This window comes from Ranitomeya imitator, chromosome 3, assembly GCF_032444005.1.
Source record: "Ranitomeya imitator isolate aRanImi1 chromosome 3, aRanImi1.pri, whole genome shotgun sequence".
Lineage (NCBI taxonomy): Eukaryota > Metazoa > Chordata > Amphibia > Anura > Dendrobatidae > Ranitomeya > Ranitomeya imitator.
In genome coordinates, this window is record NC_091284.1 from 838,776,702 (window position 1) to 838,800,614 (window position 23,913).

The following is a 23,913-nucleotide window of genomic DNA, read 5'->3' on the forward strand; positions in this document are numbered from 1 at the left end:
GACGCCTGCAGACCATTCCATCTAAGTCTGCATTCAAATGGCACTCCTTCCCTTCCGAGCCCTCCCATGCGCCCAAACAGTGGTTTCCCCCCACATATGGGGTATCAGCGCACTCAGGACAAATTGGACAACACATTTTTGGGTCCAATTTCTCCTGTTACCCTCGGGAAAATACAAAACTGGGGGCTAAAAAATAATTTTTGTGGGAAAAAAATTTTGTTTTATTTTTACGGCTCTCCATTATAAACCTCTGTGAAGCCCTTGGTGGGTCAAAGCGCTCACCACACATCTAGATAAGTTCCTTAGGGGGTCTACTTTCCAAAATGGTGTCACTTGTGGGGGGTTTCTACTGTTTAGGTACATTAGGGGCTCTGCAAACGCAATGTGACGCCTGCAGACCATTCCATCTAAGTCTGCATTCAAATGGCACTCCTTCCCTTCCGAGCCCTCCCATGCGCCCAAACAGTGGTTTCCCCCCACATATGGGGTATCAGCGCACTCAGGACAAATTGGACAACACATTTTTGGGTCCAATTTCTCATGTTACCCTCGGGAAAATACAAAACTGGGGGCTAAAAAATAATTTTTGTGGGAAAAAATTTTTGTTTTATTTTTACGGCTCTCCATTATAAACCTCTGTGAAGCCCTTGGTGGGTCAAAGCGCTCACCACACATCTAGATAAGTTCCTTAGGGGGTCTACTTTCCAAAATGGTGTCACTTGTGAGTGGTTTCTACTATTTAGGTACATTAGGGGCTCTGCAAACGCAACATGGCGTCTCATCTCAATTCCTGTTAATTTTGCATTGAAAAGTCAAACGGCGCTCCTTCCTTTCCGAGCTCTCCCATCCGCCCAAACAGTGGTTTACCCCCACATATGGGGTATCAGCGCACTCAGGACAAATTGTACAACAACTATTGGGGTCCAATTTCTTCTCTTACCCTTGGAAAAATAAAAAATTGGGGGCGAAAAGATAATTTTTGTGAAAAAATATGATTTTTTTATTTTTACGGTTCTGCATTATAAACTTCTGTGAAGCACTGGGTGGGTCAAAGTGCTCACCACACCTCTAGATAAGTTCCTTAGGGGGTCTACTTTCCAAAATGGTGTCACTTGTGGGGGGTTTCAATGTTTAGGCACATCAGTGGCTTTCCAAACGCAACATGGCATCCCATCTCAATTCCTGTCAATTTTGCATTGAAAAGTCAAACGGCGCTCCTTCCCTTCCGAGCTCTCCCATCCGCCCAAACAGTGGTTTACCCCCACATATGGGATATCAGCTTACTCAGGACAAATTGTACAACAACTATTGGGGTCCAATTTCTTCTCTTACCCTTGGAAAAATAAAAAATTGGGGGCGAAAAGATAATTTGTGTGAAAAAATATGATTTTTTATTTTTACGGTTCTACATTATAAACTTCTGTGAAGCACTTGGTGGGTGAAAGAGCTCACCACACCTCTATATAAGTTCCTTAGGGGGTCTACTTTCCAAAATGGTGTCACTTGTGGGGGGTTTCAATGTTTAGGCACATCAGGGGCTCTCCAAACGAAACATGGTGTCCCATCTCAATTCCTGTCAATTTTGCATTGAAAAGTCAAATGGCGCTCCTTCGCTTCCGAGCTGTGCCATGCGCCCAAACAGTGGTTTACCCCCACATGTGGGGTATTGGCGTACTCAGGACAAATTGTACAACAATGATTGCAGTCCATTTTCTCCTGTTACCCTTGGTAAAATAAAACAAATTGGAGCTGAATTAAATTTTTTGTGAAAAAAAGTTAAATGTTCATTTTTATTTAAACATTCAAAAAATTCCTGTGAAGCACCAGAAGGGTTAATAAACTTCTTGAATGTGGTTTTAAGCACCTTGAGGGGTGTAGTTTTTAGAATGGTGTCACACTTGGGTATTTTCTATCATATAGACCCCTCAAAATGACTTCAAATGAGATGTGGTCCCTAAAAAAAAAAATGGTGTTGTAGAAATGAGAAATTGCTGGTCAAATTTTCACCCTTATAACTCCCTAAGAAAAAAAAATTTTGGTTCCAAAATTGTGCTGATGTAAAGTAGACATGTGGGAAATGTTACTTATTAAGTATTTTGTGTGACATATATCTGTGATTTAATTGCATAAAAATTCAAAGTTGGAAAATTGCGAAATTTTCATAATTTTCGCCAAATTTCCGTTTTTTTCACAAATAAACGCAGGTACTATCAAAGAATTTTTACCATTGTCATGAAGTACAATATGTCACGAGAAAACAATGTCAGATTCACTGGGATCCGTTGAAGCGTTCCAGAGTTATAACCTCATAAAGGGACAGTGGTCAGAATTGTAAAAATTGGCCCGGTCATTAACGTGCAAACCACCCTTGGGGGTAAAGGGGTTAAGTGGTGGAACTTGCACTATTGCTGACTGACTAAATACTTTTTTGCCCCACTGTATATATATATATATATATATATATATATATATATATATATACATCATTCCGACTTCATATGGCTCTATACACTTTTATTTTATTTTATTTTGATTGCTTACACCATCTACTTCTTTATCGACAGCTTCTTGTGTTCATTCCATATAGGCCACAGCCGGACTACCTTACCTGACTACATATTACTTTATCCTTGTTCTTACATGACGTGTCACAAACAGTTCCTAAGGGTATGTTTATAAACCTCTTACCAGATCCCCCCGCCTGTAGAGATCTTATCCTCTATAAACCCAACCTCCTTTCTTTATACCCTTCGGGTTTACTATTGGTTGCAGGATCATTAGAACCTTTTTCCTCCTTCTACATGATATGACATGGGTTCCAGTTCCTATATCTTCCTTGTAAATAGTCTTGTATATATAGTTTTATTACTATGTATATGTTATGTTCATACACTGTTTTTTTTTATCTCTTTGTTACAGCACCATTTGTGAACAAGGCCACTGAGTGGCCGAAACGTTAAACTTGTTGCCTCACTGTTTTTGCCTTCACGTCTGCAATAAACTTTTTCACTTTAGAAAATTTGAACTTGATGAGTGCAGTGTTTTACTTTTTCTCCAGTAATTGAGGGTCTTTGGATCCCGTGCACTAGCACCATCGAGAAACTCTACCTATTTGTCGAGTGCTAGCTCTTTATCCTTTCAAGTCTTTGGTAAGGCTGCATGGACCAGGGCTCATCCCACTCAATGCCCGCACTCCTTCCACGTGGGCATAATACTATAATATAAGGTGAGGGTAAAACAGTTAATGTTTACTTTATCACTCATCACTGATTTAATTAAACTGTACTAATCCCAACTGCCATCTCAGGTGACCAAGACAAGATGGTAACCCTGGAAAAAGCACACAAATAAATGAGTTTCATATACAGTTGTACCTGCTGCTTTTCATTATCCATAGCTTTCAATGGGTGAAAAATGCTGAAAAAACGCTGAAAGAAGTGACATGCTCTATGTCCAAAAAAAACATGCAAAGCACAAAATACTGATGACAAAAAAAACAATGAGAGTGCATGAGATTTCTGAAATCTCATAGGCTTTGCTGGTACTGTAAAATGCAACTGAAAATTAGCATTAAAAAATGCAGCAAAAAAGCCTGATGTGAACTTAGCCTAAGTGTGTCCTAATAACAAGAGACTGGAAAATGAACTATCGGCTTCAAGGGAGTCGATCACCAGGACTGTGTCCGAAGAAAAGAGTTGTATTGCACAGCCAGGGTGGTTCTCCCCAAGTACCTGTAACCTGAGAGAGAAAACAACTCTGTGGTACCGCTACACCTGTAGCCTCTAAAAAGGATCGATCATCCCAGTCTTGACCTGTACCCGGGAAGCATCATATGTAGAAAGGTTCCTGGTCGGTCTGGACCTGTTCCCAGGTAGCATCATCTCTAGAAGGGATCCTGGTCTGGACATGTTCCCAGGAAACATCATCTCTAGAGTTGATCCTGGTTGGTCTGGACCTGTACCCAGGTAGCATCATCTCTAGAAGGGATTGCAGTCTGGACCTGTATTTAGTAAGTGCCATCTCTTTACGGGATCAATCATCCCAGTCTGGACCTGTACCTAGAAAGTGTCATCTCAAGAAGAGATTGATCATCCTAGTCAGTCTGGACCTGTGCCTGGAACATGTCATCTCTAGAAGAAATTGATCATCCCAGTCTGGACCTGTCCCCAGGAAGAATATATACCAAGTCTGGACCTCTACCTGGGAAGTTTAATCTCTAGAAGGGATCCTGGTTGGTCTGGACCTGTATTCAGGTAGCATCATCTCTAGAAGGTATCCCAGTCTGGACCTGTATCTGGCAAGTGTGATCTCTAGAAGAGATCGATCATCCTGGTCTGGACCTGTTTCTGGAAAGTGTCATCTCTAGAAGGGATTGATCATCCTAGTCATTCTGGACCTCTACCTGGGAAGTGTCATCTCTAGAAGGGATCCTGGTCTGGACCTGTACCTGGGAAGCATCATCTCTAGAAGCGATCTCAGTCTGGACCTCTACCTGGGAAGTGTCATCTCTAGAAGGGATCCTGGTCTGGACCTGTACCTGGGAAGTATCATCTCTAGAAGCGATCCCAGTCTGGACCTTTACCTGGGACGTACCATCTCTAAAAGAGATTCTGGTCTGGACCTGTACCTTGGAAGCATCATCTCTAGAAGGATCCCAGTCTAGACCTTTATCTGGAAAGTGTTATCTCTAGAAGGGATCCTGGTCTGGACATGTACCTGGGAAGCATCATCTCTAGAAGGGATCCCAGTCAGGACCTTTACCTGGGAAGTGTCATCTCTAGAAGGGATACCAGTCTGGACCTATACCTGGGAAGTGTCATCTGTAGAAGGGATCCCAGTCTGGACCTTTACCTGGAAAGCATCTGACGTGCCCACAGGGCAGTGGGGAACTCGGTAACGGGTCCGGTCACAAAAGGAGATGTCACGGTGGCTTCTACCCGGTCCGTGGCCCTGGGCATCAATGTTAAAGGGGTTTACATGTTCAATGTTTGTCGTGATGTCACCTTGGGGAGTTCGGTCAATAGGGGGACCGATGCTGCATTAGAGGGGTCCCCTGGGGGATGTTGCGGCAGCCCAGATGTTACACTTCCCACAGGTGAAGAGGATTCCCAGGGGTCTTATGATGTGTGGCATAGATGGTGTAGCTGGTGAATAAATGGAGTAGACAAGTGATAAGTCTTTACCTGGTTTACTTGTGGGTGACAGGCCACAGTCCAGGGTACCAGGCACAGATGATGGTGGTCCGGCCGACTCTGAGGCAAATTAGAGTTCTTTTTTCTCAGTAGAGGTCCATGAGCCTTTCCTACTTGCGCCTTTCTAAGTGAGGTCCCTGCTGCTTTAAGCTTCCTACAAGATCCTCCAGTTTCCACTTGTCCTGGGACAGGTACTGCACGATGGACAGCTTGAGCCTTTTAACAGGGACTCTCAGATGCCCTGGTCTCCTCAGGTGCTGCGTCTCAGGCGTGGTGTGGGCAGGTGACGTATAGTGTAGTGCCCTCCGGTTCTGCTCCATGTCCTAGAGTCCACGAAAGCCTCGGGCTCCCGGTACCCGGATTCTTGCGCTTCAGCTCCGAAGGTGCCCTGCCACAGTTCCTCTCTGAGCCCTGCCTCTCTCCTGTGCTCTTTCCCTTGCAACTGCTCCACATGCAACCCCTCAGGTCTTCCTCGTTCCAGAGGCTGCAGCGCCCTCGTGGCTGCCAGGCCTCTCTCTCTCTCCACTCAGTTCCAGACTTCCATCTTCTTCTGTGTCTCTGCCAGACTACTCTAGCTCCTCCTCCAGGTCAGGATCTTTATACAGGGAAGCTCCCCTGAATCCAAGTCTTGAGCTCCCCCTCCTGGCCTGGATTCAGAATGTGTTGCATGTGTGAGCCTTACCTGCTGAAGAGAACTCCTTTGCCTCTGAGCATGACATAACCTTCCCCGAAGGAAAAGCAACATCACTGCAGCAATCGGTAACCTGGGGTGCTGCACATCATCTCTAGAAAGGATCCCAATCTGGACCTTTACCTGGGAAGTGTCATCTCTAGAAGGGATCCTGGTCTGGACCTTTACCTGGGAAGTGTCATCTGTAGAAGGGATCAATCATCCCAGTCTGGAACTGTACCCATGAAGTATCATCTCTAGAAGGGATCCCGTTCTGGGTCTACTATGTACCCAAGAAGTGTCATCTCTAGACAGATAATGTGCAAATATTATAAAATGTCCCCTAATATATAATGCCACCGGAGCAATGAATATAATAAACCACTTCTGGTGATGTGTCTGTCCGCCCTTGGTTGATGGATTTTGTTGGCTCTCATTGATGATGAGATGATCACAGTGGGTTCTGTATGGTCCTGTACAGATGGTGCAGATGACCTAAGTGATCATTATCTGACTCAGCCATTGTTTTTCTTCCTGTCAGTAGATTTGCTCTCCGTCCTTTTGCTGATGTTCTCTACTTAGTTTGACCCAGTTAACAAGTGTTTTACTTGTGATGTTCTCCATGTATAATATTATCACGCCAGCACTTTCTTATCGCTTTGGTATAAGCTCTTCTGCAGCTTTAAGCTGTGAGATAAGACAGAGCAAGGAAAATTCAGTCTGGAGATAGAAGACAAGGAGAGTGGAAGCCTTTTAAATTGTTAATTAGTTTGGACAACCCGGATAACACTTAATCTAAGGAGGTTTGTGAAGTTCAAGTGTGCGCAGGGAAAAGACCTGAAACAGTGGAGGGAATTAACTCATAAAGAAGCAACTTTATAGGAAATTCATCATTTGCAGAAATATAACAAATTGCAAAAGCAAAATGTCCATTGTAATTGGTTATTCAATAATTTATTTTTTATCCTATGTTTGTCTGATTTATTTATTACTTTTCTATTATTCTATTTATGCTACAATTCATCCTTGTCACGGTCCACTCCGTGCTGTCAACAATATGTCATGGATCCCAACAATATGTCAGGGATCCAGGGGAGGAAATCTTTATCGTTCCCACTACTCACACCAATTTGTCTCGAACTGGGGTTGTTTGGTTGCCCCCTGGTTCCTTCTGAAGGAGATTAATCTATATCCCAGTTCCGGTTTGGAACCTGCAGCTCTCTGGCGCCCCCTGACCCTCAGGTCTGATTAGGTACTGCACCTAGGGTAATTAGTCGCCAGAAAGGCTGCCTGCTATGCCCTGGCTATTGCGCTGACTGCAGCGAGGGCGATTTAACTACTCCCACTCAAGCGGGAATAATAATTAACGCCGCCTTGTGGGCTGAGTAATGACATGCACTGCGCTTCCAACTATTTACATTTCTTGAGCCCCAAAGACATTCCTGGGTCAGTAAGGGGAGGGGGAATGAGGGGCTTTATGGGATTAGTCATCTGCAGTTTAAAAGCCACACCCTGCTCACACATTAGAAGCAAGTTGCACAGTGTCTCTGCCATAGGGCTTTGATTGTGGTATGAGCTAAATCAGGGGGGAGAAAGGGGGGTCAAAGCTGCAGTGTGTGTGTAGAAAGCCATGTAACCTTCTGAAACTAAACTCACAATATGACATTTTTGGCATTCTCGTGATAACTCCCCCTTTTGGACTGCACTACGGAGGCAGAACCTCTCAGTACTCCTCCAAGCGCACCTCAGTAGGTTCACCCTGGTGGGACAACCCATCTGCATTGCCATGCTCCCTGTCCATTTTTTGTTCGATGGTAAAGTCATAGTGCTGGAGGGAAAGGCTCCAGCTTAGCAACCTTCCGTTGGTTCCACACATGACTTTTAGCCAGTGCAGAGGGTTGTGGTCCATCACCACAGTGAAGGGGCAACCATATCAGCAGGGCTGCAAGTGTTGCGGGGCCCAGACTATGGCCAGGCACTACTTCTCGATGGTGTAGTAGGCCACTTCCCTTGGCAGAAGCTTCCGGCTCAGGTACAACACGGGGTGCTCGTGGTTCCCCGAGTCAACCTGGCTGAGCACAGCACTGAGGCCAAACTTGCTGGTGTCTGACTGCCCCAAAAACGGTTGACTGCTGTCAACTGCTTTCAACACAGGGGCTTTGGACAGTGCTGTTTCAACGCCTGGAAGGCCCCCTCACAGCCATCAGTCCAGTTGACTATGTGGGGTAGCTTCTTCCTGGTGAACTCTGTCAAGGGTTTTGCCAGGCTTCTATAGTTCTGTACAAAGTGCCTATAGTACCCTGCAGTGTCCAGGAAGGACATCACCTATTTATTGGTCCTGGGAGTGGGCCACTTTCCCAGGCTCTGGCTTTATGGAGCCCCCGCCTACCCAGTGCCCCAGGTAGAGGACCTCACTCATGCCCATCTGGCACTTTCCCAGCTTGATGATCAGACCGGCTCGGTGAATTCGCCTGAGCACCTCCTCAAGATGCTGCAGGTGTTCACCCCAGGAGGAACTGAAGATGGCAATGTCATCCCAGTCCCTGAAGCAGGTGGTTGACCATCCGCTGGAAAGTGGCAGGGGCATTCTTCATGCCGAAGGTCATGACCATGGTCATACAGTCCAAAGGGTGTGATAAAGGTGGACTTCTACGCCTCGGGGCTCAGGGGAATCTGCCAGTATCCCCGTCTCAGATCCATTATGATGAGATATGTTGCGCCAGCTAACAGCTCCAGCAGCTCCTTGATGCGTGGCATTGGGTGTGCATCAAAGCCCCCTGTAGTCCACGCAGAACTGGATGGTCCGATCCTTCTTTGGCACGAGAATTAAAGATGAGGCCCACGTGCTCTTTGACTGCTGAATCACCCCCAGCTGTAACATCTCATTGATCTCCTATAGCATAACCTGCTGCACCTTGTCGGAGATCCGATAGGGTGTTCGCCGTAGTGGGGCATAATTTCTGGTGTCCATCTTCTGGACCGCTAACTCTGTCCTTCCAGGTCAGTTGGAGAACACGGCCCGGAAGGGTCCCAGCGTGGTCCGCAACTGCGAAAGCTGGGGTTCGGTTACCAAGGTGCTTACCTCCACATCCTCGATGGACCCACCGGTCTTGGCTTGGACCAGCATGTCCAGGAGGGTGACTTCCTTCCTGTTTTCGAGCAGGCTGCAGACTGGTAGGGCGTAGGCTTCACATTCGTGATGAACCTTTATCATAGTGACATGAAAGGCCTTTCGCCTACCCCACGTAGGTGACCGGCTTGAGCTGTTGGTGGATGACGTATGGGCCCTCCCAGGCTGCCTGAAGCTTATCCTTTGGTACGGGGATCAGCACCCACACCTTTTAACCCACCTGGTAGGCTCGCTCCCAGGCGTTCTGGTCGTACCAGTGCTTCTGATCGGCCTGAGCCTTCGTCATGTTGTCATGCACCAACTGTGTCAAGGTCTGCATTTTGTCGCGGAAGTGCATGACATACTCCACTATGGACACTTCAGAAGGGTTCAGCTCGCCTACAGTACAGGAGCTTGAAGGGGGAGAACCCCCTCAAGGCCTGCGGAACCTCTTGGTAAGCGAATATCAAGTGTGGGAGGTACCGCTCCCAGTCGCGTCCTTGGGTCTCAACCAGCATGAGTAGCATCTGTTTGAGGGTACCATTGAAGTGCTCATACAAGCCATTGGTCTGTGGGTGATACGCCCTCGATACCAGACGCTTCACCTGCATTGTCTTACAGAGAGCCTCCATTATGCGAGACATGAATTGGGTCCCTTGATCAGTAAGCTGGGAAATCCTACCAGATCGCCAACAGTGCATTCGCAACCTTATCTGCCCTGGTTGACGACAGAGCCACTGCCTCTGGGTATCGGGTAGCGTAGTCTAAGACAGTGAGGACGTATTGCTGTCCAGAGCTGCTGGGAAAGGCCAGTGGGCCCACAATATCCACCGTGATCTTCTGGAAAGGCTCCTCTATAACTGGCAAAGGGATCAGGGAAGCCTTAAGAGCAGACCTCACCTTTTCTACTCTTTGACAGGTGATACAGGTGCAGCAGTAGTTTGTCACATCTGTCCCCATCTTGGGCCAATAGAAGTGTTGAGACAGCCGGGCCTTAGTTTTGCTGATCCCCAAGTGTCCAGCAAGTGGGATCTCATGGGTAATCTGCAACAACTCACCCCTGAATTGGTACGGGACAACCAGCTGTCTTTCCCTCAACCACTCCTTTTGGGATTTTCTAGGTACTGTCTCCTGGTACAACCTCCCTCGTACCCAGAACACCCTCTCCTTATCAGTCACGGAGGTGGGCGTCTCGGTGAGGTGTCTCAAATTCTCCAGGCTCGCATCTGCGTGCAGAGCAGCCTGGAACTCCTGGCTATGGGCAGCCGGAGGCGACATCAGGGTCCCTTCCCCATGGGAACCCTCTGGGACCTGCTCTGGGTCCATCTCTGGTTCAGTCACGCCTGAGACTGAGGAGGGTCCAGAAGGCAGAACGTTATTTGTGCTCCGGGCACTCTGACTGCGGGTGACAGCAGCTACGTAGGCTGTCCACAGACCCATCACCTGGCGCTGCTATGGGTACTACTTCCCCATCCACCCCCAACATCCCAGGAGCAGTGCTACTTATGGGCCAGTTACCTTCTTCTGTGGCACTGGTTCATTGCACGACATCACCTTCCTCACGGTTCCCATGCATCTCCCCATTTCCCATAGCACAAGGGCAAAAAGGTATTACAAAAGAAGACAAATATCGCACATACAGACAATTACAAATAAAACAGGGATTAGCAGAAGAAAAAAAAACACTTACAGTTCCTTATATCATTTCAGCTCCTGGCAGACCATGTGGCTCGGGGGAGGGGCGACACATCAAGAGGCATTACAGAGTGTCTCTCAGCTAGCTTCCTGGTCAAAGGCTAGCGAAAACTGACGTCTCAGGGTCTTATACCCCTTGGTCGTGACATCACTGAGTGGTCGGAGCTATGGAATGCACTCCTACTTTCTCAGAGGGACTCAGAGTTATGGAACATTCATATCCACCGTAGTTCCAGGATGCAACCTCGTATAGTAATCATGGAACTACCCTTCCTCCGGACATGAGCTGTGCATTAATTTGAGCTCAAACATGACGTGGTTATGAGCCCATGTTTCTCCGTATCCGCTAGGCGCTGTGCCTAGAAAATGCAGTGTGGGATGGCCCGGCCGATGCACATACCAATATATAACTTCCATATCTCTGTCACTGAGTGGGGTCAAGCTGAGCCATCTCTGTGATCAGTGTAGTAAATTTCTTTTTTTTATCTTTATTTTATGTAACTGTATATGCTGTATTGTTTTGTACCCCTTGTAAATCTTTTGTATATTTTTATAAACACTGCCTATTGTTTTGGATTAAATATAAAATTTAATAGTTCTGTTCCTTTTGTTCTGTAAATCGCACCCCGAAGCCATACACTAACAGAAATCAGGTGTCCAGTCAGCCTGATGGTGTCAGCAAGTAATCCTTGGGTTATTGTGGAGTTAGCAGTGACAGTACCGGGTTATATACAATTGTGATCAAAAGTTTACACACCCCAACATAATTTTTGCTTTCTTGGCATGTTTACAGAGAATATGAATGATAACACCAAAACTTTTTCTCCACTCATGGTTAGTGGTTGGGTGAAGCCATTTATTGTCAAACTACTGTTTTTTCTCTTTATAAATCATAATGACAACCCAAAACATCAAAATGACCCTGATCAAAAGTTCACATCCCCTGGTGATTTTGGCCTGATAACATGCACAGAAGTTGACACAAATGGGTGTGAATGGCTACTAAAGGTAACATCCTCACCTGTGACTTGTTTCCTTGTAATCATTGTGTGCATAAAAGCTGAGTGAGTTTTTTGGATACTTTTGTCCACTAATAAAAACTATCATTTTATCAATTTTACTAATATTTTTAAAAAAAAAAACTTCTAGCCAGGAGTTTCAGACCTATCTGGCGGGCGCTGAGTGACCCCATAGAGAAGCCCATCTCCGAATCATAGGAGAAGGTACTGTGGGATCTAGGAAGGGTGGGCCGTAAGGTGGGCTTGTGGGGGGCGTGTAAATCAGCCCCCATGCCACCTCAAAAAGTGGGCGGTGTCATAGAAAACATTGAAATCCATAAAGAAACTCCGGTGAGGGGGAATCCCTCTCTTCTCTATTACAGAATTTCCAGTAGGAAAAAGAGCTTACATTCTAAACATGATGTATAATTGCACAATGGTCATAGGGAAATGGGGAACTTAAGTATAGCTAGGAGATGAGGAAACCAATTAAGATAGGAAAATGTAGCCATTCAAGTTCGCTTTGAAGCCAAGACTCCCTTGTGTGAACAAACAATTAAGGCAGAATACCTTTTGTGAGATTAGGTATGAAGTCTGGCATTTGATTAGAGGAGGGACACATTAAGCTGCTATGATTAAAGAACTTCCTCAGGCTTTGTGTCTCTGAAGGAAAGTTATGAATATTGGGGTTTGTAAAGATCCAATATCGATGGGACATACATTTTCAACTTTAGATCAATAGGGGAAGAATATGGATATTTTTTCATAACTGTGACAAATGCCTATAATCCCCAAACAATAGTGGTCAGTTAGCTGACAATAGCCATCCCATGTTTGCTATCTATTTAAAGGTAAAACCCTGAAAAAAAATATGGCGGCGCTCTCGACCGACTAACTCAGGTGCTGATAAAAGGACAAGGTGAATTACGATCTTTGATCAATGCTAAGGAAGATACATATCAGTGTAGACTTGACCCACGTTAACCAGACATTCCTATAAGGAGTTAGGCATACAGGGGTGCAGCATAGACCCCCAATGAAGATAAATAGGCGCCTTATAGCAGTGTAGAAAATGTAACACACCAATGTGCTTAAAACCTATTTTGTTTTGGATCATGTTGATTGGGGAGAAATCTACTATAAGGAAAGCAGTGCAGAACCTACGTGGAAATGGTGCCTGCTGAAGCCAAGTCCATAGGTTGTGGAATTGATGATTATTGAGGTTGTGACTGTATTACAATATAATTAGGTAACTGAGGGACAACTTATCTGGCAGGTAGAATGGTGGCCATGTTGGTATGTTGGTTGTCACTTAGCGGGGCACAAGATGACAACTCCAGAACTCTACTTCAGATTTCGTTCCGCGTAGAAAGTTCTGATTCAGAAACAAAATTAGTGTGCAAGCAACAAGAAAGGTTATAAGAGGGTCCTCGAAGTTGGGGGGACCATCCATGCAGCACAGAGGTTTGGAAAGTATATTGGTAATCTTTAAGGCATACTTGCCAGAAAATCTCCCAAAACTTCAGGAGGCTGCCAGAAAAGTGAAGACCTCTGGGACACATAAAACAGAAGGTAAGTCTCCTGAGCACTACTGAAGCCTGTGGGAAGCAGTGATTATACAGTCATGGTCAAAAGTATTAACACCCCTGCCATTCTGTCAGATAATACTCAGTTTCTTCCTGAAAATGATTGCAAACACAAATTCTTTGGTATTATCTTCATTTAATTTGTCTTAAATGAAAAAACACAAAAGAGAATGAAGCAAAAAGCAAAACATTGATCATTTCACACAAAACTCCAAAAATGGGCCAGACAAAAGTATTGGCACCCTCTGCCTAATACTTGGTTGCACAACCTTTAGCCAAAATAACTGCGACCAACCGCTTCCGGTAACCATCAATGAGTTTCTTACAATGCTCTGCTGGAATTTTAGACCATTCTTCTTTGGCAAACTGCTCCAGGTCCCTGATATTTGAAGGTGCCTTCTCCAAACTGCCATTTTTAGATCTCTCCACAGGTGTTCTATGGGATTCAGGTCTGGACTCATTGCTGCCACCTTAGAAGTCTCCAGTGCTTTCTCTCAAACCATTTTCTAGTGCTTTTTGAAGTGTGTTTTGGGTCGTTGTCCTGCTGGAAGACCCATGACCTCTGAGGGAGACCCAGCTTTCTCACACTGGGCCCTACATTATGCTGCAAAATTTGTTGGTAGTCTTCAGACTTCATAATGCCATGCACACGGTCAAGCAGTCCAGTGCCAGAGGCAGCAAAGCAACCCCAAAACATCAGGGAACCTCCGCCATGTTTGACTGTAGGGACCATGTTCTTTACTTTGAATGCCTCTTTTTTTCTCCTGTAAATTCTATGTTGATGCCTTTGCCCAAAAAGCTCTACTTTTGTCTCATCTGACCAGAGAACATTCTTCCAAAACGTTTTAGGCTTTTTCAGGTAAGTTTTGGCAAACTCCAGCCTGGCTTTTTTATGTCTCGGGGTAAGAAGTGGGGTCTTCCTGGGTCTCCTACCATACAGTCCCTTTTCATTCAGACGCCGACGGATAGTACGGGTTGACACTGTTGTACCCTCGGACTGCAGGGCAGCTTGAACTTGTTTGGATGTTACTCGAGGTTCTTTATCCAACATCCGCACAATCTTGCGTTGAAATCTCTTGTCAGTTTTTCTTTTCCGTCCACATCTAGGGAGGTTAGCCACAGTGCCATGGGCTTTACACTTCTTGATGACACTGCGCACGGTAGACACAGGAGCATTCAGGTCTTTGGAGATGGACTTGTAGCCTTGAGATTGCTCATGCTTCCTCACAATTTGGTTTCTCAAGTCCTCAGACAGTTCTTTGTTCTTCTATCTTTTCTCCATGCTCAATGTGGTTCACACAAGGACACAGGACAGAGGATGAGTCAACTTTAATCCATGTCAACTGGCTGCAAGTGTGATTTAGTTATTGCCAACACCTGTTAGGTGCCACAGGTAAGTTACAGGTGCTGTTAATTACACTAATTAGAGAAGCATCACATGATTTTTCGAACAGTGCCAATACCTTTGTCCACGCCATTTTTTATGTTTGGTGTGGAATTATATCCAATTTGGCTTTAGGACAATTCTTTTTGTTTTGTTTTTTTTTCATTTAAGACAAATTAAATGAAGATAATAATAACAAATAATTTGTGATTGCAATCATTTTCAGGAAGAAACTGAGTATTATCTGACAGAATTGCTGGGGTGTCAATACTTTCGGTCATGACTGTAGAAGGTTTCTTCTGAGTAATGTCGGATGCTGCACCTTCAGATGAAACAATGAATTTAGGGACATGGAGAGTATGTGATATGAACATCGTGTGGCTCTTCTACTGAGTGACTAAGAACAGTTGCCAGATACGAGCTGATCATAAACCAATCATACGTGGAGACACAACATGCTCCTGAAGCGCCGCTGGACAATGCCTGTCATTGTTGGCGATCTTCTGCTGACAATACTTGCTTGGAGTAGTGGTTGTGCAGAGGCCGGAGATGCAGCCTGGCAGTAAATGCATTTCAGCTCTAGTAAATGTCTCTTGTCCATTCCTCACATTATTTCAGACCCTTTCCTGTCATGATGGAAATCCATGTCTTTAATTATTTACCTCTTGTCACCTTCAGTGTCCACGTGACGCACAGCTGCTTTCATGAAATATAGATGGACATCCACTTAGATGAGTCAGGGGCAGCGCGTGGTACAACAAGTCCATGTGCTCGGCCTGGGTGACACAAACACCAGAGCTATGGATGGATGCCCATCTACTGTGGTAGTATAAATGGTCCATAGAAGATGGGGGTCAATGATACTGTATGCTTCTAATGGCCATCCATATGTGTGCCCCCCATCTATACCCTCTGGATTGTCCGCAGCCATGCTACAGCTTCTTCAGGGCGTGGACAACAGCAGCCGTAAACTATCCATGTCCTTATACTAAGGCTTTGGACCTAGCTGCTGGATCTGTGGGGATTACATGGAAGCAGAGAGTAGTGGTAAGTGGTGTAGCAGGATGGTTGACTCAGGGCTTCAATTTCAATGGGGGTGAAAAATTTTGCTCGTACCCCAATTCTTCTTCTTCTTCTTGGAGTGACACATGGGTGGTACAGACAGGGCCTGGAAGGGGCTGCAGGAGTCAACATGGGTTTGTAATCATCTGCTGCGCTCTGCGTATGCAAAGAAGAAAGCTGTAGTGTAGACGGTTAGGGTTAGTGATAGTGTTAGGGCTAGAACAAGGTTTAGAGAAGGGTTAAGGATAATGGGCTAGGGCTGCGGTAGAGCTAGGACAAAGTTTAGAGTTATGATTAGGGTTAAAGATAGTGATAGGGTTTGGACTAGGTTAAAGGATATTAATAGGGTTGGGGCTAGGGTTGAGGATAGAGATAGGGTTAGGGCTAGGACAAGGTTTAGAGTTAGGATTAGGGGTAAAGATAGTGATAGGGATAGGACAAGGTTTAGAGTTAGGATTAGGGGTAAAGATAGTGATAGTGATAGGGTTAGGACTAAAACAAGGTGTAGAGTTAGGATTAGGGTTAAAGATAGTGATAGGGTTTGGACTAGGGTAAAGGATAGTGATAGGGTTAGGGCTAGGACAAGGTTTAGAGTTAGGATTAGGGGTAAAGATAGTGATAGGACAAGGTTTAGAATTAGGACTAGGATTAAAGATAGTGATAGTGTTAGGGCTAGGGTTAAGGATAGTGATAGGGTTAGGACTAAAACAAGGTGTAGAGTTTGGACTAGAGTTAAGGATAGTGATAGGGTTAGGTCAAGGTTTAGAGTTAGGATTAGGGGTAAAGATAGTGATCTGGTTAGGGATAGGACAAGGTTTAGAATTAAGCACTCAACTTAAGTATATTTTGCAGCAAGGTTTATTGTAGCATGGACAATAAGACGTTTCAGTCTGTGGTGACCTTCATCAGTTACATAATGTTCAATAGCAGACGTTGACCGAAGATAAGACGCGGAGTCCACCGCTCGTCCACTGCTCCAGGTACTACCATCATTCACTCTCCTATAGCGCTCTGCATTGCGCTAGAAGTCTTTCACTTGCCTCATATATACGGCACCACTTATCTTCGGTCAACGTTTGCTATTGAACATTATGTAACTGATGAAGGTCACCACAGACCGAAACGTCTTATTGTCCATACTACAATAAACCTTGCTGCAAAATATACTTAAGTTGAGTGCTGGGTTTACTATCTTGCATCTATATGGTTTGGGAACCTAACCCTAGCACCTCCCTTTATTTCGTAGTTGGGCTCACGCTGTCTTTTCTATAAGGTTTAGAGTTAGGACTAGGGTTAAAGATAGTGATAGTGTTAGGGCTAAAACAAGGTGTAGACTTAGGACTAGGGTTAAAGATAGTGATAGGGTTAGGACTAGGGTTAAAGATAGTGATAGTGTTAGGACTAAAACATGGTGTAGAGTTAGGACTAGGGTTAAGGATAGCAATAGGGTTAGGGCTAGGACAAAATTTAGCCCTAGGGTTAAAGGTAGGTTTAGGGTTAGTTTTACATATAGCATAATAAAATATTAACATAAAAAGTAATAATAAATAAAGTCTAAAAATGTATTACAATGTACTGTATAACTTTATTTTTATTTTTTTTTAATTGTATGTCAGATTTCAGCAAAAATCAGAAAATAACTGTATGATCAATGGGAAAACTTTAATTACATCAGTATTTTCTTAAAATACATGATCTTGGCGGATACAAAGTTTAATACTGGACTGGTGGAAGGGACTCAGGTACTGTAGTGCTGACAGTCCATGGATTTGGGGCGTAAAATGCTGATCTTGCCCCAGCGCTGACAACGCGTGCTACGCCACCGGCGGTGGTCATGCTTTATTGAGCAGAAAGACAAGACAGCACACAGGAGAAAGGCAGGCATTATTGGTTGTTGGCATTCCATGGCGGGTAGAAGGCAGGAAATACAGTGGCAGGGAAAAGTCTGTGCACCCCTGGCCAAAATTACTGTGCTGTGAACAGTTAAGCAAGTTGAAGATGAAATTATCTAAAAGGCCTAAAGTTACAGATGACACACTTCCTTTGTATTTTAGGAGTTTCTGTAAGAGGCCTCCTATTCTGCACTCATTACCTGTATTAATTGCACCTGTTTGACCTCGTTACCTGTATATAAGACACCTGTCCACACCCTCAATCACACTCTAACCTCTCCACCATGGCCAAGGCCAAAGAGCTGCCTAATGACACCGGGGACATAATTATAGACCTGCACAAGGCTGGGATGGGCTACAGGACAATAGGCAAGCAGTTTAGGCAGAAGGCAACAACTGTTGGCACAATTATTAGAAAATGGAAGCAACACACGATGAGGGTCAATCTTCCTTGGTCTGGGGCTCCATGCAAGATCTCCCCTCGTGGGGTAAGGATGATTCTGAGAAAGGTGAGAAATCAGGCCTGGGCTTCAGGAGGACCTGATCAATGACCTGAAGAGAGCTGGGACCACAGTCTCATACCTGACCTTTGGTGACACACTACGCCGTCATGGATAAAAATCCTGCAAGGCACGGAAGGTCCCACTGCTCACCCCAGCACATGTCCAGGCCAGTTTGAAGTTCACCAGTGACCATCTGGATGATGTGAGGAGGCATGGGAGAAGGTGATGTGGTCAAATGAGACCAAAATAGAACTTTTTGGTATGAACTCCACTCGCTGTGTTTGGAGGAAGAAGGATAAGTACAACCCCAAGAACACTGTCCCCACCGTGAAGAATGGTGGGGGAAAACTTCATACTTTGGGGTGACTGCACCATATTGAAGGGAGGATGGATGGGGTCATGTATCGCGGGATTTTGGCCAACAACCTCCTCCCCTCAGTAAAAGCATTGAAGATTGGTTGCGGCTGGGTCTTCCAGCATGACAATGACCCAAAACACACAGCCAAGGCAACTAAGGAGCAGCTCCACAAGAAGCATTTCCAGGGACTGGAGTGGCCTAGTCAGTCTCCAGACCTGAACCCAATAGAAAATTTTTGGAGGAGCTGAAACTCAATATTGCCCAGCGACAGCCCCAAAACCTGAAAGATCTGAAGATCTGTATGGAGGAGGGGGCCAAAATCCCTGCTGCAGTGTGCGCAAACCTGGTGAAGAACTACAGGAAACGTCTGACCTCTGTAATCGCAAAGAAAGGTTTTTGTACCAAATATTAAGTTCTAGTTTTCTATTATATGAAAAACTTATTTCAAGCAATAAAATGCAATTTAATTACGTAAAAATCCTACAATGTGATTTTTTTGTTATTTTTTTTTAGATTCTGACACTCACAGTTGGTGTACCTCCGGAAACAAACGTTGCAAATCGGCAGTGTATCAAATATTTATTTTCCCCCACTATATATTTATTTTAAAAATTGCAAAAAAGGAAAATGGGTTGATGCAAAATTTTGGGCACCCTTGTAGATTTGTGTGCTCAGACTTTGACCTTAATTAGCCTGTTATTGTTATGGCTTGTTTACCATCATCATAGGAAAGGCCAGATGATGAAAATTTCCCAGCTTTATGAAAACCCGGCCTCCTCTAACCTTGTGCCAAAAAACAGCAGCCATGAGCTCTTCTAAGCAGCTGCCGAGCACTGTGACAATGAAAATAGTGGAGCTCACAAAGCAGGAGAAGGATATAGGATAGCAAAGTATTTACAAGTTGCCCTTTCCTTAGTTTGAAATGTAATTAAGAAATGGCAGTTATCAAGAACAGTGAAGGTCAAGATAAAGACTGGAAGACCAAGCAAAATCTCAGTGATCGCTGCTCCTAGGATTACTAGAGGCAAATCAGAACCCCCGCTTGACTGCAAAAGACCTCCAGAAAGATTTAGCAGACTCTGGAGTTGTGGTACATTGTTCTACTGTTCAGAGACACCTGCACAAATATGGCCTTCATGGAAGAGTCATCAGAAGAAAACCTCTCCTGCATCCTCACCATAGAATTCAGCATTAGAAGTCTGCAAAAGAACATCTAAACAAGCCTGATGCATTTTGGAAACAAGTCCTGTGGACTGATGAGGTTAAAATAGAACTATGGCCACAATGATCAAACTTGTGTGTGGAGAAAAAAAGGCACAGAATTTCAGGAAAAGAGCATCTTGCCAACCATTAAGCATGGGGGCGGATCAATCATGCTCTGGGGTTGTATTGTCTTGCAGCCAATGGAACGGGGAACATTCCACGGGTAGAGGGAAGAATGGATTCAATGAAATGTCAACAAGTTCTTGATGCAAACACAAAACCATCTGTAAAAAAAGCTGAAGGTGAAAAGAGGAAGAGGATGGCTGCTACTAGTGGAGAATGGTCCTAAACACACGTCACAATCCACAATAGACGACCTGAAAAGGTGCAAGATGAAGGTTTTACAATGGCCCTCACAGTCCCCTGATCTCAGCATCATTGATGTGGCTAAATCTCAAAATAGCAGAGGATGGAAGATGCCCCACGAGTCTCACAGAACTGGAATAGATGAAAATCGCTCTAACAATAATTGAATCTTGTCTGGCTGCAAAAAAGCATTTACAAACTGTGATGCATGCAAAAGGGGGTGCTCTAGGTATTAACCAAGCAGGGTGCACAAACTTTTGCATCAGCACATTTTCCTTTTTTGTAATTTTTAAAATGTAAAACATGAAAATATAAGTTATATATGCTAAAATACAAAAGAAATGTGTCATCTGTAACTTTAGGCCTTTTAGAGATAATTTCATCTTCATCTTGCTTAACTGTTGACAATAAGAGTAATTTTGACCAGGGGTGTACAGACTTTTACATGCCACTGTACATAGACTATGCATCCGGTACAAATGATCCAATGACAACGCAATAGTCAGACACAACCTGCTCATTCACCCACACATCTGACCGTCATGAACGATGGGCTTTTATTATTTCACATAAACCATGAAGATATCTCACTACATAATGGCTTCATAACATGCTTATATAAGTTCATCTAAACACAACAAGACCCAGAAAGACGCTATGGCCAGAGATGATCTGAAGCTTTCTGGACGTTTCCCAACAACCAAATCATGGATCGTAACGACAATGCAGAGACTGGGGAACGGAAAACCTTCACAATGCGCCATGCATCTCCGCTGGTAATGAGTAATACTCATGACGATCCACGTCCTCCGGGAGGTTGAGGCCCCGGACAATGATCTAAGCCACACTGGAACAAATTGACAAGATGTCGGGGTGACCATAGAGATTAGACCTGTTCACATGACATTATTGGCCTCCGAAGCCGCTGACATACCTCCGATGGACGCCATGAAGAGGGATCCATCATCCTTATGCACCAATTGATTTTTTTTTATTGGAAACTAATATATGGAATATCATAGTCTGTTATTCTATAGCTTTTTTATTTTGTGATATAGAAAACAATCCCACTTTTTGCCTGGCATTGAGTGAATGGACTCAGATGGACACTCGGTTTGTCCATCGGAAGCTTCCTTTTTGGAAAATGCACTACCTTGATGTGAACAGAAGTTTCTGAAAGTCAACTGATTTCAAGATGCGTGATCCTTTGTATCCGAAGGGCATAACATGGTGGTCTGAGGGAGACAGCGGGGACTGGAGGGAGGAGAAGGACAGAGGAGTCTAGAAGAAGAGAAGGACAGAGGAGTCTGGAGCAAAGAGAGAAGGACAGAGGAGTCTGAAGGAGGAGGACAGGAGTCTGGAGAAAGAGTTGAGAAGAGTCTGGAGGGAGGAGAAGGAGGTAGGAGGACAGAGGAGTCTGGAGGGAAGAGACAGACACAGGATGAGTCTGGAAGGAGGAGGACAGAGGAGTCTCAAGGGATACAGAGGAATCTGGAAGGAGGAGGACAGAGGAGTCTTGGGGGAGGACAGAGGAGTCTCAAGGGATACAGAGGAGTCTGGAAGGAGGAGGACAGAGGAGTCTGGAGGGAGGACAGAGGAGTCTAGAGTATGATGACAGAAGAGTCTAGCAGGAAGAGAAGGACACAGGAGGAGTCTGGAAGGAGGAGAAGGACAGAGGAGTCTGGAAGAAGATGATGAGAAAGGAGTCTTGAGGAAGGGGAGGACAGAGGAGTCTGAAGGAGGACAAAGGAATCTGAAGGAGGAGGAAGACAGCGGAGTCTGGAGAGGAACAGAAGATTCTGGAGGAGGCATAGGGATATGGAGGTTATGCTTCTTCCCCTCTGGTCATGTTAATTGAGGAGTCCAACAGCTGTTGACTATATGAGCATGTAACAGAGAATAGAGTTGAGTAAGCAGATTTTCGGGACACTCGTCCACCACATATATGGTCCTTATGGTCACTCGAGTAGAGCACTATATACTTTCTACTACGGTGCATCTTCTGATGAGTAGGCCACTGTGATTTCATTACACTGCAATGCCACTTATAAAGATGTTGTGGCGATCTACTAATCAGAAGTGGTGCAGGGGATGGCGTGGGAAGTAGGGGTTCTCGGTGCTCTACTCCAGTGGCCATGGAAAACAGGCTGCTGGATCAGGATCCTGCTAAACTTGTTACGCTACTCTAGCTGACACACTTGGACAACTGAACCCTTGAATACCCACAATAACTTGACAATCATTAATTACATAAACCGTTTTCATGGATGATGAATCAAAGATGCTACAAATGAACATTTGGTCGAGGAGAGCAGTGGGACAATGGTCAGCAGATCTTCTGGGATAGACTCAGTCAACATGGTGAGACATGGAAGAACCGGCCTTCGACTTGAGAACTATTTGGTTGTTTGAGTCTCCTCTACAGCCTTGTTGTCTCCAGTTACTTTCTCTATATGTCTTCTCCAGGAAGCATTATGGTTTGATTGAGTGCACAATGGCTTTAATTTAGATGAAGATATTTACGGTACATACTCTTATAATGAGGTAATGCATAATGGGACTGAAGAAGACGTACCGAGCAGAGAATCCAGTAATTGGCCAAGTCTTATTATGGAAAACATACCTAGCACACTACTTAAATAGTACGGTAAGACTGATCCATTACTTCTCCACTAAAGGCACACAACCAGGTTGGACATATTGGGCCTTGCACATCCATGATGATTCATTGACAATGTTCCATGTTTTTCCCAGTAATTAGCTTTTTCCATGATGATAGTATGGTTTAGTTGTAGCCTGGTGGCTCTATATGTTGTAGAAAAGGTTTTAGGCACCCATCCATTGAACGTGTTAACCACCTTGGACTGGAGAACTCCCCACTATCAAAACCTTTTCTGACAATGTATCTCAGACGGTTCCCGCGATTAGTCTGACCCTTTGGAGGGCCGTATGATGAGACTGGATGGGCGGTGATGTGAAGCTGTAGCTAGACAGACCTGGTTAGGCAATTGATTTTCGGGATTAGCAATGGCTGGAAACACTTCATCCACGTGCAAGCCCACTCAGATCGCCTTTCCTATTATTAGCACACTCATGATGAACACCATGAAGAAGAACACCCACATGAAGAACCGGTCCATCACCTTGGCTACTTTTTTCCATTCCCCGGTCCGTTTTTGCGCTGCCTTTTGCTCTCTGAAGCAGCTGGCCATATATTCAATGTTTTTCAGCAGACGTTCATTGTGGCACAGACATTGTAACTTGGGGCACTCACCGCACCCATGACTTTTCTCAGCCCCATTTTCTGGCTTCCAGTCCAGGTCTTCCTTCATAGCTGTGTCCTTCTTAGGTGTACCCTCTTGCCAGTTTTGCAGTTTGGCTGCCGGGTCGTCCCGTTTGGCATCTCTGTTCATGACGTGAACTTTGGGTGGTTTCTCATCTTCAGATGTAGGCCGACTGCAGCTCTCCCCCACCTCATACACAAAGAATATCCTAGACATATATTGCAAGAAAAGTTTCTTTGCCCACTTAGGGACAGGTTTCGCTTCTGGGCCACAGTGGTGAATATTCATTATAAAGATGGTCAACGCTGTTGAAGCAGTGATCATTGTCATGGTGGCGATATAATACTTCCCTACAGCGAGAGAAACAATAAAACAAATGTATTACGAACAAAGGATTAATTATCTGACGTAACATTGATATTAATTTCTCAGGAGGAGGAAGGTCTCAGGAAACAGAAAAATAAAAAAAAATGTCAAAAACTATTGTTATGATAGTGAAGCAAGGCTCTCGGGAAAATAGAGGAGACTAAAAACTGCAACTGACCATGATGGCTCCTACACAGACTAGAGACCTTGTCACCGACGTCCCTGGTGGTTCCCGAGAGAGATCC

At 44.7% G+C, this 23,913-nt stretch overlaps 2 protein-coding genes across 3 annotated transcripts in view; both read right to left on the minus strand.

Annotated features, from left to right (window-relative positions):
* Positions 1–10,753, minus strand: part of LOC138671411 (protein sel-1 homolog 3-like) — a 564,245-nt gene extending 553,492 nt beyond the window's left edge. Inside the window, exon 1 of the mRNA XM_069759569.1 lies at positions 10,662–10,753. The gene's annotated coding sequence lies outside the window, so the exon portion shown is untranslated. The remainder of the gene's footprint in view (positions 1–10,661) is intronic.
* A 6,546-nt stretch (positions 10,754–17,299) lies between these two features.
* Positions 17,300–23,913, minus strand: part of CHRNA10 (cholinergic receptor nicotinic alpha 10 subunit) — a 102,969-nt gene continuing 96,355 nt past the window's right edge. Inside the window, exon 3 of one of the 2 annotated variants that reach the window (XM_069759571.1) lies at positions 17,300–23,652. In XM_069759571.1, coding sequence (XP_069615672.1) covers positions 23,081–23,652 — 572 coding nt within the window. In that variant the 3' untranslated portion in view covers positions 17,300–23,080. The remainder of the gene's footprint in view (positions 23,653–23,913) is intronic. The other variant, XM_069759570.1, reaches the window with a different exon arrangement.